The 13,936-nt window shown below is 28.2% G+C and overlaps 4 protein-coding genes across 4 annotated transcripts; 2 read left to right on the forward strand and 2 right to left on the reverse strand.

Moving 5' to 3' along the window:
- Positions 1 to 1,517: 1,517 nt before the first annotated feature.
- LOC119684474 (protein chibby homolog 1) lies at positions 1,518 to 2,214 on the reverse strand. The gene has a single exon (XM_038098519.1). It carries the CDS (start codon positions 1,956 to 1,958, stop codon positions 1,635 to 1,637), a length of 324 nt encoding a protein of 107 aa, XP_037954447.1. The 5' UTR covers positions 1,959 to 2,214; the 3' UTR covers positions 1,518 to 1,634.
- Positions 2,215 to 2,547: 333 nt separating this feature from the next.
- On the forward strand, positions 2,548 to 6,201 carry LOC119684476 (cingulin-like protein 1). Its single transcript, XM_038098520.1, has 8 exons — positions 2,548 to 2,789; positions 2,923 to 3,033; positions 3,105 to 3,261; positions 4,994 to 5,370; positions 5,426 to 5,566; positions 5,756 to 5,820; positions 5,928 to 5,993; positions 6,056 to 6,201. The coding sequence occupies exons 1-8, from the start codon at positions 2,664 to 2,666 to the stop codon at positions 6,174 to 6,176; spliced, it is 1,164 nt and encodes a 387-aa protein (XP_037954448.1). The 5' UTR covers positions 2,548 to 2,663; the 3' UTR covers positions 6,177 to 6,201.
- Positions 6,202 to 6,306: 105 nt separating this feature from the next.
- Positions 6,307 to 7,944, reverse strand: LOC119679922 (vacuolar-sorting protein SNF8). The gene is made up of 4 exons (XM_038092516.1): positions 7,468 to 7,944; positions 7,277 to 7,406; positions 6,568 to 6,714; positions 6,307 to 6,499 (listed from the first exon to the last, which is right to left on the reverse strand). Exons 1-4 carry the CDS (start codon positions 7,805 to 7,807, stop codon positions 6,364 to 6,366), a joined length of 753 nt encoding a protein of 250 aa, XP_037948444.1. The 5' UTR covers positions 7,808 to 7,944; the 3' UTR covers positions 6,307 to 6,363.
- Positions 7,945 to 10,332: 2,388 nt separating this feature from the next.
- Positions 10,333 to 10,793, forward strand: LOC119683809. Its single transcript, XM_038097674.1, has 2 exons — positions 10,333 to 10,409; positions 10,466 to 10,793. Exons 1-2 carry the CDS (start codon positions 10,364 to 10,366, stop codon positions 10,729 to 10,731), a joined length of 312 nt encoding a protein of 103 aa, XP_037953602.1. The 5' UTR covers positions 10,333 to 10,363; the 3' UTR covers positions 10,732 to 10,793.
- Positions 10,794 to 13,936: the final 3,143 nt, after the last annotated feature.

The following is a 13,936-nucleotide window of genomic DNA, read 5'->3' on the forward strand; positions in this document are numbered from 1 at the left end:
TCTTAAAATGCAATATTTTTATTTTTCAATCTCACTTATTTCGAGTGGAGAAATGGTTGTCAAAATGGCTGATTAAAATTAGTGAACTAAAATGTAAACACATCATTTTTACCTTGAATCGGAGTATATGTTCAAGAATTTTACTAAATAACATTCCCATACAACAAGCAGATAATATACCGCACTTACGTATTCACCTAGACAGTCGACTAACTTGGCGCTAGCTTATTGAAGCCAAAAAAATACAAATGCAGGGCCAAGCCTCTAAGTTGCACTGGCTCATTAATAACAGATCCTCCCTGTGCCTAGAGTATAAAGTACTCTCGTATTACAGCAACATTATGAATATTAACTTATGGTATCCAGTTATTTGGTAATGCTAGTGCTTCTAGCATTGAAATTATTCAAAGAGCTCAGTCAAAAGTACTGAGAACAATCACTGATGCTCCATGGTATATTAGGAATGAAAGTTAACAGAACGTGTTAACCCCTCAGCTAGGAATCTCGCACTTTTATCGACTACTTCCCGTCTAAAAAGAGCTGACCGTCTATCCATTAATTAACATTCAGTAGATTGAAGTAAAAACCACACTCTTCCTTTTAGTAATCCGATAAAGTTTATGTGCTGTCTTAATAAACCACCTAACATTCACACCAATGAAACTTAACTCATGTTATAAGGTTTACTTATTTTATTTTATATTATACAATGTATAGTTAAAATAAAAATTGTAATATTATGTATTTAGTGATAAGATTTTAAAACTTATTGTTAGTCTTATTGGAAGAGAAGTTACAATAAATAAATGTATAAATATTTAACAAATAAAAAATAGTTTGTTTAAATAAGAATTATTTTTTTTTTTAATATTGTTGTGTTTATTAATTAATATTGCTGTTTTGGTACAACTAATATTAAAATTATATTAAATACTATAATAAATTCTTAGAACATAATAATTTTTGAATTTTTAGCGGCTGTTGCGCGATTTCACGACAATAGTTCAAATAATAATAATAATATATATTGAAATAAATACAAAAACAATATAAATATTTTTTTATTTTAAAAATTTAAATTAAAAACCGTTTAATAATAAAATAAATAATTGAAAATTAGTAAACTTTATACAAAAATATAAAACTTAAATAATTATTAATTTAAGTATATGCTTTATATATATTATACATTACATGAAACAATCAAATAAATTAAAAATTAACTATTACATTAACTATTACTATCACATTACTGTTACTTTACCAACTAAACGAAGACAAGTTTTTTTTTCTAAAATTCTCTACTTTGGTTACAGTGTTTTTGTTCAAGTTCGGGCTTTTTCACCAATATTCACACACAAAATTATATATTATGCGAACAAGCCTGATCAAATAGTTATGCAAAAATGCATAATGCATAAACAATTTTTAAAAACTAATGAATAAATAAACGGAAATAAAAATTTTACCTTTGTTTTGACTATAATGAATATTTATTGGCAGAATATAATAGAAATTTGTGAATTAAATTAGTCTTTGTGTGAAATAAATCACCAACAAACAACTAATTTGTTGAACATTAAATAGATTTTGTTATATGATATATGGTATTTGTATCTTCTTATAATAAGCACCTATTTTTGCTTTCCTTTCATCGAATTTAATTCTGTAGTATTCTCTGCCAGTAGATCCAGTAACACTTCAATTTTTAAATTGGCGGTATTGTTTTCATCCTCTAATTGCTTAACTCGTCGATTAAGTCGTAACACATCATCCACATCACTTTTACGTGTTGATTGTATCCAAATGCCATCCACGAAACGAAGCTCTTTACTGCCCAAATTCAATGAAATATTTTTGTAATTATCAAAATTTTCCACCATAGGAGGAACACCAATATTTAAACGTCCTGTGCGCGGAGTAACGACTTTGTCGAATTTCTTATTGAAAAGTGGCATTTTGAGCCGAAGCTGTATTGAATAACATCAATATTACTAAATTAACTTATGATTTTTATAACAAAACTGTTAACTATACAAAAAATAAACATGAATAATAAATTGAAATTGTGATTTAACAAAACTGCCATAGCAACCATGACTGGCCCAACATAAAACACAAGGTTCTCCTAACTATTTTCAATAAATTAAGGTTAAGGGTTGAAAACAGTTTAGTGTAAACCAAACCTTAGATTTTGTATGGTATACATAATGAATCCACAGATAAGATTTATAACAAAATTTATAGTATTTAAATATAAAAAAAAATATATTATTTACAAACTTTTATGAAATTTTTTGAAAAACCGTAAAGCGCGAAAATGTCTTCGAAGTCCAAAGGTGAAAACACCGCGGAGTAAGTATGCCACAATACAATTAAATATAATTCAATTTCAACAAAATAAATCTCTTTCAGTGAACCACGCCTAATGGATATCAAAGCAAGCTTAGAAAATTTGATAAGTCAAACAGAAATTGACTTAAAAATATTTACAGTAAGAAGATGATGTTTTTTTTTTATTAATTACTGTCAAAAGATTTGACTTGAAATGTAATTAAAACAATTTTATTGTATAATAAAATTTATCGTTTAATTTGAAATAATAGAATGAACAGATCCAACTAAGAGATTTAATCTTTAACGCTTTAAAAGAAAACAAACTTATGACAACGAGATTAGACCGCCTTAAACATATTCTGGAGACTGAAACCCATGATGACGCTACAAGAAATCAGTATAATGCTGAAGCATTGCAAAATGTTCAGAAACAAATACAATACTTGCAATTAGTAAGCAATAATTTCAATCATTTATATTTCTCAATTATTACATTCTTATTATATATGTATACATTATTATATATATATTTATATATTATATAACAATAAAATAAATTTTCAAAAAATGTTATAAATTTATTAGGAAAATAAGGAGCTTCGTGATATGAACAATAGTTCACAAATTACTATAAAAAATCTAGAATTGGAATTACAAACATTTAGAAATCATATGATAACAAAAACCTATGATGATGTAAATATACATAACTTATATTGAAATATAATATAATATTTATATGTTTGTATATATTTCTTTCCCTGTAGGATAAGCAAAAACAAGAATTTAGAATAAAGATACTTGAGAAGACTGTTGGAAATCAAAAAAATGAGATGGCACGACAAGCAACAATTATTCAGCAACTTTTGGAACAAAAGAAAGCTTTTCGTATGCAAATACAAGTTTTAGAGCAAGGAAACGAAGGTACGTTATACTATATAATAATACCTATATTTATATATTCAATGATGTTAATTTTTGCACTCCTGTATTGCATTTTCACTATTGCAATAAAAACAATTTCTGGTAGAAGTTGTTGCACATGAGAGGCGCAACTTTATTGTAATTCGATTCTCAATAGGGCTTCGCCTAATATCTTTTAAAAAGACAGACGACTTTATCGTGCAACAATAATTACTTTTGAAACTACTTGTCACGAGATACTACATCTCTTAAGATTTGTAATTATCACATAGTATTGCTCACCGATAAGAGGCTAACTCTTAGACTAGTTTTAACTCGTTCTCGTCCCTTTCATATTATCTCACCATTATCAAAATTCTATTCAAATTCGTAACTTTTATATCCACCCCACTTCTCTAATATGATTCGCTAGATGTGTTTTCTACCTGATGTTCTGCATGAAACTGAGGTGTACTACGACTGGTAAATTTATAACAAAATTACCTTCAAATTGCAAGAGTAAAGGTATGCTAAATCTTAGGTTCGCCTTATAATCCATTTCCATCTTTTCCGTCATATTATTTTATTCGTGCATTCAAAATTCTATCTCATACGTTAAGTGGGTTTCCTGCGTGCTGTATTCCACGGAACTTGAGATCGAGGGGCTCCACTTATGGTAAATTTGCAAAAAAATAATCTTTAAATGACAGAAATAACAACAGTGAACGGTCAAAAATAAAAAAAAAACAAACATTTTTTGTAGAGTTTCCCAACAAAGCATTAGTTTAGACATAATACATATATTAGTAGGCGCTCATCCTTAATACATTTTTAATATTCAGTTATAGATTTAAATCAGTTTAGATTGATTATATTCTAACAATGCTACGGAGATATGATTGTTTCTCTTGTAAATTACGACCCAGTTATATGAAGAACTGTGGTGGTTATACCTTATGGAAATATAAAAGGATTATACTAGAAAATTTCGAATTTGTAATTTATTATTTTTATTTAAGTTAATAAAAATAACTTATAATAAAAAATAAAATAAATATTAATATAAATAAACCGAAAATTTGCTTTGTTGTTCTTTTGAAGGATTAATAAATGTTAATATAATAACACTGAATATATTATAACACAGAATTTTTACAGAAACTGTTTATGCAATTCTTCTTCCGCTTTTTAGTGCTATTAGCTGCCATTTAGCTGCTATTTAACATTGAAAATTTGTGTACAACGGTTTTTTACAAAAGTTTGTGAAATTTTATCTCGTTTTTATCTCGTTTTTTTAATATATAACTTTTAGTGCTGGCTGTTATTTGATATTATACATGATTTTAGAATTATAGTAAGTGCTTTTATTTTATGGTATATTCTTTTATCCATTTTTTTCATTAGAATGTGATTGTTCCTTTTTTTCTCGTTTTTAGCAAAGTTATCAAGTTGGCTATTGTTTATTCTCATTTATATATAAATGGATTTTAATTTTTTTGTGAATTACTCATATTTTATAATAAATATTAATTAATTTATAATCAACCTAATTTTAGGACGCTTTTTGTTGTATTTCGTTGAAATATAATAATATTTAAAAGACATTTTCAGTAGTAGGCATAATTGCTTAAATAAATGGAGTCGATAATTGTTATAATTTTTTGTGTTTCCTACAACCGTGTTTTAGAATATTCTTTCGATTACTTTCTTTAATATATTTTCTAAAAAATTTTTATATTTACATTAAATGCAGAAAAATCACGTAAAATCCAAAGTTTAACTGATAAGAGTACGCCACAAAATTCAGAAGGTGTAGAGTTTTGGAAAGCTTGTTATTTAGATTTGAAAGAGAAATTTCAATACCTAGAGAAAGCCCTTGATAATCGAGTAGAACGTGAAAAAAGGGCTCTGAAAAAAGTTGAAGAGACATTATATGTGGTTGATAGTGCTCTCACCGAGAAAGAGGCAGCAATTCAACGGGAGCAGGTAGTCAAAGAAGAATGTGAACATTTAGCGTCAACTATTGGTCAAGTAATGGATGAAGCATCAAAAAAAGTGGATGAAGATATGTTATCGGAAAAAAGAAAATATGAACTCAAGGAAAAGGAGCTTAAATGCATTAAAGAGAAGGTAAAAATTTGCATTCAGTTTTGTTCTTTTTATTCTGCAAAATGTTTTTTTTTAGCTTAGCGATAATTGCAAAAATCAAGCAAAATACAATCAAATTCTCCAAGCACGTTGTAATAGATTTGAAAAAAAATACCAAGATGCGATTTCAGAAACGACGAGACTAACAAATGAATTATCCACAGCTGCCAGAATATTAGTAAGTTGGTTTAGGAAGAATATAATATATCGTTTTACTTAAATTGGGTGATGTTAGAAAAATCGCTCAAATGTATATTTATATGAATTCACATTAATACAAAAATTATTTTATTCATTGTTAGCTAATAGAAACACTAGTCAAGAATATTTCAATCCATAATAAATTTAATTAATTCAAAATTTTCAGGATGAACTTGAAGCCAAAATAATAGAACGTGATAATGTAATTTTAGAAGGCAAAAAAACGAAAAGGTATATTTTGTTTAAATTACAATTAATTTTTATTTATAATAATATTTATTTTATTATGCTTATATATATTTCAATTTATATATTTTTTAAAATTTATTTTGTGACAGAATCGTTGAAGAACACGAAGAAACAATAAAAAAATATATGGAAAGGCATAAAAGTCTTAATGATAAGTATGATAGCTAAATTTTAGATCTTGTTTATACCATAATTTTTCTTTATTTTTTATTTATAGATACAAATCGATTATAGCGGACATGTCAATAAAGTTTGAAGACGAAGTTAATAAACTACAGAAGCAAAATGCACAATTGCAAAAAAAACTGCAACAATTTCTGTGCGATGAAAATAGATAATAAAGCGTTGTTATCATAGTTAAATCTTTAAAATATGATTAAATTTAGTTTTATTTTATTGTTATTTTGCAAATTAATACATACTAAAAATTAAACACTCTATTTTATAATTATATAAATGATAACATATACAAAATATATTTCTTTGTAAAATTTATTCTATTTATGTTTTAACTTAAAACTTATTTTAAGCAGTTTGCGCTGTTCTACCAGGAAATAAACTTGGAAACCAATAACTTGTTTCAGTATCTTGAGTATCAATCCAACACATACCTTCACCTACAACTTTCTCTAGTGATTGTTTTGCACGAAATTCGCTCCAACTAAATTGAAAGATATATAGAAAAAACTGCAAATTTCTTCTCTCATAATTTATATTATAATTTCATACCCTAATTGTTCAACTAACATACTCTCTGTAATGCAGCCTTGTTCTGTATTAGACGCATTTGTAAGTATGGTTGTCTCCTCCATACTTAGTTCACCTGGTATTGACTGAACCATGTACTTTCCTTTACCAACCTTATGCACTACAAATCTAAATGAAAAATAGATATATTAAAAATTGAGAACTAAGAAAAATTTGTGAAAGTAATTAAATAAAAATGTTTAGACAGAACTTTATATCCAAATAATATATACAAATTAAATTTTATAATATAAACAAAGCTGTACATACTAAACCTTTCCTGACTCTTTCTCTACGATTCGATAATATAGTATAATCGATAATACACTAGTATAATCGACAAAATAATAGGTACAAAATAATGCTTTTGGAATGCTTACTGGACAGTAAACTAAATCGAAGATTTTTGTTCACATCGTCCACCTAATTAACTGTTCTTAAGCACATACTAATTCAACCGCAATAAACTTAAGATTCCTCAATATCGAAGTGACAAGATTTCTTTACCTTGACATCGGTTAATTTTCACTTCCCCCCAAAACTTATTTACCATAATTTAGTCATAGTTTAAAATTGAAGTTATATAATAATCATGACTTGATTGGGAAACAATTTTAAATCGATTTTAAATTATATTTAGCCCAAGTTCTTAATAAATAAACAAAATTTCAATTAAAGTTTTTTAGCATACCCATTTCCAAAAATACTAAGTTTCTTTGCTGCTATTAATATATCTTCATCAGTAATTTCTTGATGTGTAACACTTTGGCCACGAGCTGATATCAATCGTCTACGTAATTCATTGAGTTCCATAAGTCCACCTTTAATCAAATCAAAAACAGAAATTTTATAAATTTACTTAGTAATAGGACGATAACTTACCTGTTTTATGATTAGCTGCTAAACACACTTCTACCACCTGCACACCTAACTCATAATAAAAATCACCCATGCCCAAAACACTCCAAAATCCTTTGCCAGTAGCCAACGGATCGACACCAATCGCTGCACACATATCTTGGAATTGTTTACGGAACTGTGCATTTTTTCGTATATCCTGTTTATGTTTCATAGCAAATTCTTCCAATTTTACTTTAAATACTTCCATTTGTTTAGTCATTTGCTCCAATTGCGACTCCTGCAAATCAGTGCCCTTATCCTTATATTTTTCAGCAGCCAACTGTTGTTGTTGTATAGCACCTAACCCCGCACGACGACGCATTTTTTCGGACACTTAATATTTAAGTCACACTTGATTACAAAATTAGGAACAATTTTAACTTAAATTTTATTTATTAAGCATTTTTAACAGAAATTACTTTACAATTTGAAGCACAGTCCGAAACAAAATTTTAATAAAATTCGCCGCAAACAGAAAAGAACATATGTTATTCTTGTGCGCCACGGCAATATCGACGTTAAATTCAAAATGGAATTTAAGCTTATTTCGCCGGAAAACATATTTTTAATATATAATTTTTTAAAATTAATATATCTATTTATCTATACATATCTATGTATACATAAAAATGAAATTTTATATAGTTTTATATATATTTCTACAAAACTTATATACCTAAGGCCGATTTTGTTAAAAATAAAATATTACTGGGACAAAGAAATCGAATATATTCAATATTTAGAAAAAGAACAAAAAGTTTTATGAAGTGGAAATAATATTTATATGTTTAAAATATGTTTAAAAATTATGTATTCTATATTAAATTTATTTACTTACTTATTTGGCCATAACAACCCGTTATCGGATTTTAGCCTGACGTAGCACTTCTATTCAGGCACCTTATCTATATATACGCTGTCTGCAATGCCGTAGTACTCCCTCAACTTGATCACTCCATCGGAAACATGGCGTACGATTTCTCAAAAGCTTTAATGCTATGTAAAGAAACAGGTTTATCGGTCGAAAATAAACTCTATATTTAAAATGTTATTGTTATAATGGTTATTTCTTTGATTTCCAAGCTGACATCCTTGTTGTCAGTCATGTCATAAGATAGGTAAGAATCTCGTAAGACTCGAAAGTATAATCGCCAGCAAACATTTGACATTTGCCAACATATGCTTTGTGTCTTTATTTCTTTATTTTCTTCTTTAAGACTTGTGGCAGTCTACATATATTATCAATAGTGGAAGGACGATTCCAATGATTCCAATTTCTGAGCATGCTTTCGTCCAACCATATTCTGCAGATAAATCGATGCATATTCCCTATCGACATATTCGCTTGGCTTTTTGTTGTTTTTTAGTCGGTGTAAAACAACATGGACTTTGCAAGATTGTTATATTCTTCAAATAAGCTTGGAGAAATGTTTTTTCTACATTTTCACTATGCTGCTTGTAGTCGTAACCAAATATTCTCTCAAGTTAATGCTTCACTCATCATCGTATCATTGGCTTTCCAACGAGAGAAACGTTGAAAAACAAAGTAACATATGGGAATTGAGAAATAGCTTCCCATTGTCTTCCGGTATTTCGATCATTTAGACAATTGAGCGTCGAATGCTTTGAGTGCTCCTATGTATAGAAATGCGAGTTGTTGGCGGTTAAACTTCGAAGTTGATGCTTGAACCACAAAACGAGCTTACGTCTCGCACACTTAAAGCTTGTTTTATTTCAATCACGAATTTTTTAATCTGTTGTCGTACCTAATTATCAAGGAGAGAGGGAATTAAATATCGCGATAGAGGAATCTAGTGTAGCATATTACCATATTTCATGCATCAACAAAATTAATCAGACTATTAGACTATTACTATTATCTACCGTTGGTCCAAAAATTTCTTCTATTCCGATTTATGTGATTTAGCGAGAACAATTTTAATATATCGTCAGGTTAGCGATCATGTTGCTTATTATTTAATTTTTAAAGTATATATAATGTATACAATATTGATTTCATTAAGATTATTTAATAAACTGTTTCATAAAAATTATTCAGTTATTAATATAATCTGGTAAAAATAATTAAGGTTCAATGTATTATTATTATGGTATCAACGGTACATTGTAATGAACCACAATTTGAAATGTTTCAACTCGAGAAGAAGATTGTAAAACATTTTTTAATATAAGAATATTTTATAAAAATACTAACCACAAAAATTGTATTCCTGATGTAATTTTAAAGCAATAGTAAATTAATACTTTTTTATATAATTTTGACAATTGTGTTTACTAGAACTAAGTTTTTAATCTTCAGCTGTAATTGATATCCGAACCATTTAGTGCCCTACGCTATTGCTAGGGCTATTGTTTGATTTTTGTGCCGAAATCCTTATATTGTATCAAAAGTTAATAATTAAAAATATATTTGGTTTTTTGAATTTATTTATTCTTCAACGATAAATCCACAAACAATGCTAAATTTTACTATTAAATATTAAATTAAATTTTATTGTTTGTATATTAATATAAACTTTCTAAAGTATAATTTTCAGATCTAAAAATAGAGATTCTCTACAAGAATCATAAAGTTACATTTTACAAGATATTTTTTTAAATTTATTTGCTCACAATTCTGAAAATTATAAATTACTTGTACCATATCAAAAAATAGTTTTCCTGACTCACTGATACAAACCTTGTACAATACTAGAGAACATCAATTTAATCAATTTCTTGTCATTCATGTCATTTGCATTACAAAGGTAAAATGTTATACAAAAAACATTAAAAAGATATTAGCTATCTTTAAATGTAAATGGGAAAAATAATTGCTATAAATTCAGTAGCATTTTCAAGATCTTATAAGTTTTCCATGACACACGTAAAACACAACTCATTAACGATGAGATACTTTATTGGTAAAACTATTACAGATTTTCAAGAGTTTTTACTGATATCTCTGTATGAATTTCAGGTTTATGGCTAGCACTCATTTTTGTTGCATTTGCTAACTGCCAGTCTTCCATTCTTGGCGATGGAAAACCGGAGTGTACAACTGTTGAAGAAATAACAACTCGCATTTTCCGCAATACTTGGGATCCAACTGCATACTGGAGTTGTTCTGAATTAAACGTGCCAGCAACGTTAATACGATGTCCCGACCAAACAGCATTCCTTAGTAGTCGTAAAGAATGCGTACCATGGAGTGATTGGAAATGGGAGAGTACAGACCAGCAATAACAGACAAAGAAAACGTTAAAGAAAATATATCCTAAATTGCTCTTAAAAATGTATCTTTAAATGCAATGATGCATATAAAATTTTAAATAAATTATATACATTGTTCTCGCAATTTTGGGCCCAAAGTTATTATAAAGTCAAGAGCTATATAAAAATGTAAATAAATGCAAAATAAATCATTTATATAACAATAATATATATGTGTACACATTCTTGTTCCTTATATTTTTCTTCTTACTATACTAGAAGAAGTAGTATTGTTAAAAATGAGTTATATTTAACTTTTTGATAAAAATCTTGTGAATTACAAATTAATCTGCTCAATTATTTCATTTTTTAGTCATGGGCACGAATATGTGACTCGAAATCCATTGAAAAGCTATTAAGCTGTTAAGTTACAAGATACATAAGTAGGAAAATATTTGCGAAAATAGTTAGTAGCATTTTTAAATGCATTAAAGTTTTATTTAACGTGAGGTAAAAATTATTAACAAAAAAGATGATGACTTTTGCTGGAAGGATAATCAGACTTAGAACTTTTTACAAAACTTACTCAAAAAATTTTCTTGTGGATTTGTGGTTAATACTTGCTTTAGTTTCTCTTGCTAGCAGTGGATTTTCACCACCAATTTCAAGTGGAAACCGTTACCAACTTAAAAAACCTGTGCCAGGACAAGTTTGTAATCAAAATCCAAATTATTACCAAAATCCTAATCAAAAACCAATACAAGTTGTATATCAAAAACAAATTAGAAAAGTAGATTGTAATGAAAATCCAAATCCATATTATAACCAGCAACCAAAACAAAAAGTAATACCAATTGTATATCAAAAACAAATACCAATAGTATACCAAAAACGAATTAGAAAAATAGATTGTAAACAAGCCCCAAATCCAAATTATAACCAAAAACCAATACAAATTGTATACCAAAAACCAATTAGAAAAATTGATTGTAATCAAGCCCCAAATCCGAATTATAACCAAAAACCCAATCGAAAGCCAATACAAATTGTATATCAAAAACAAATTAGAAAAAAAAAATGTTAAAAAAAACCCAAATCCAAATAAACATCAAAAACAACAAACAAACTATAATAAAAAATCACATAAAAAAATAAAACCTAAAAGCATTTAGAAGCCAACAATACTACCAAAGACCAATCCAAAAACTAAACCGAAAAAAAAACAATTCAAACGACAATATTAAAAACAAAATCAAAATCATATATGAAACCAAAATTCGAATGCAAAACGTGACCAAAAACCTAACCAAGTAGCAGTCCAAAATACAAAGGAACGACAAAATTAAAAGATGTGCCAAAAACCTATCCAAATACAGAACTAAGTTAAACTGTATCAGAAAATAATTTTAATATAATAATAAATATGAATAAATATTTTCAAACTAAAAAAATTTATTTAATATTTTATTTTTACAACAATTGCGGATTTATGATTAACTAATCGTAAACTAAATCGAAGATGTTCTAAATCCAATAGGTGTTCTTTCACTAAGCAGCACAGTTCATACCAGCAGAGCTCGTATGAGCGGCTCATTTCGGCTCATTCTGCTCACGGCTCATGACCCGGCAAAAAACTCTTTTCATACGATGGCTCACGCTCACGAGCGAGCCCAACTACAAAGCCCATGAGCGAGCCCAACTACAGAGCTCACGCTCAGGAGCAAGAACCGCCATTAAGTTATAAATGGGCTCACGCTCGTGAGCAAGAGTATGAGCTGCGGCTCATGAGATCTCATGCGTCCAATTTAAGATTTTGCTATTATTTTTTTTTTGTGAAAACATATCATTAAAAAAGATTAAAAATATTAATAACCTTAAACTAACTAAAATATGAAAATAATCAAAGTTCTTAAAATAAACAATAAATATATTTTTATTGTTTATTTGTGGAAAATAATAATATTTTATAAATTTGTTTTTCAAATTCAAATTATTGTTTCATTATATTGTTTTAATATGAAATTTTATATTTTCACATATAAAGTTTATAAAAATAAATAAAGCAAATAAACTAATAAATCGTTTTTTATTAAACAATTGTGCTTGTGATTTCTCGGCTCGTGAGACCCCATGAACAGCTTTTCAATATGAGCAACTTGAAGGCTCACGCTAGTGAGCAGCTCTTCAATATGAGCCAATTATGGGCTTACGCTCATGAGCCAATTTTGGGCTCACATAAAAATTGGCTCTTGCTCATGAGCCTGAGCTGCTCATGAGTGAGCAAATACGAACCCTGGTAGTAAGTGATTATGTGTTCTTTTGTGTCAAAAAGAATTAATAATAAAACATAAATAATGGCACTATTTTATTTTCTAATATTTAAGATAGATGCACATTCTCTTTCTACTATCACACAATGATATATATTGCTAACTACTATTTTAGCGACCTATTTAACTTGTATGGAAATGCAAATTCATACACGTTGTGAACTGTCCTCATTTTTGTTTTTCGGCAGACCTGAAAAGTCTGCCACCGGGACTATTAACGACTCTAACTTCTTCCTATCCACTTTTGCCTCTGGCTTTGAACATTATAAACGAACCTCTACTTGCAGCAGGACGTAAATTGAGCCTTAATGCACCAAAAAGCGTTATGATTTTGCTTTGATATAATTGATTTTTAAATTAAATCGCTATTCTTATCGAAACTCATTTAGTTAACATAGTTAATGCTGGTGTATTTCAATCCCAAGCTTGTCGTCAAATGAAACTACTGGAATGAATCACCCCCTTAACTCAATTAAAATTTTTTGACATACATGTGTTTTTACAGATCCAAAATTTTATCTGGTCTTAATAATCATCGCCCTACCAAAATCCAGTTTCAACTGCAAGTAGTTCCTAATTGTAATACCTATTCCCATACTATTTCCTTACTTCTCATTTAATTTTCTCTTACCACACACTATCTAACGTTTTTAATATGGCCAAGCAAATTTGTGGTTACAATAGATCTATATATATTACAATAGCGCAGGCCTCTTACAACTGTGTTACCTCATATGAATATAATATAACAAATGCTTGAGTACTGATGACGACCCCGATTATTATTTTAATTACTATTTTCCATTATCATCTATAACGCTCAGCTGAATGCACCTAAGCTGATTATCCGAATTATTCTCTTATTCTGTAAAGACTTAATTTACAGATATTGTCTCATAAAAATCATA

The sequence above is a fragment of the Teleopsis dalmanni genome, chromosome 2 (assembly GCF_002237135.1).
Source record: "Teleopsis dalmanni isolate 2A chromosome 2, ASM223713v2, whole genome shotgun sequence".
NCBI classification, from domain to species: domain Eukaryota; kingdom Metazoa; phylum Arthropoda; class Insecta; order Diptera; family Diopsidae; genus Teleopsis; species Teleopsis dalmanni.

Excerpts from the sequence above, each read along its gene's own strand:
- LOC119683809 (XM_038097674.1), top strand. The coding sequence starts at position 10,364 with ATGACACACGTAAAACACAACTCATTAACGATGAGATACTTTATTG. Across the intron at positions 10,410-10,465 it reads AACGATGAGATACTTTATTG|GTTTATGGCTAGCACTCATT; the intron begins GTAAAACTATTA and ends TATGAATTTCAG.
- LOC119684476 (XM_038098520.1), top strand. The coding sequence starts at position 2,664 with ATGACAACGAGATTAGACCGCCTTAAACATATTCTGGAGACTGAAACC. Across the intron at positions 5,567-5,755 it reads CCACAGCTGCCAGAATATTA|GATGAACTTGAAGCCAAAAT; the intron begins GTAAGTTGGTTT and ends CAAAATTTTCAG. Across the intron at positions 5,994-6,055 it reads CATAAAAGTCTTAATGATAA|ATACAAATCGATTATAGCGG; the intron begins GTATGATAGCTA and ends TTTTATTTATAG.
- LOC119679922 (XM_038092516.1), bottom strand. The coding sequence starts at position 7,807 with ATGCGTCGTCGTGCGGGGTTAGGTGCTATACAACAACAACAGTTGGCT. Across the intron at positions 7,407-7,467 it reads AGCAGCTAATCATAAAACAG|GTGGACTTATGGAACTCAAT; the intron begins GTAAGTTATCGT and ends ATTTGATTAAAG. Across the intron at positions 6,500-6,567 it reads ATGTTAGTTGAACAATTAGG|TTGGAGCGAATTTCGTGCAA; the intron begins GTATGAAATTAT and ends CTTTCAATTTAG.
- LOC119684474 (XM_038098519.1), bottom strand. The coding sequence starts at position 1,958 with ATGCCACTTTTCAATAAGAAATTCGACAAAGTCGTTACTCCGCGCACA.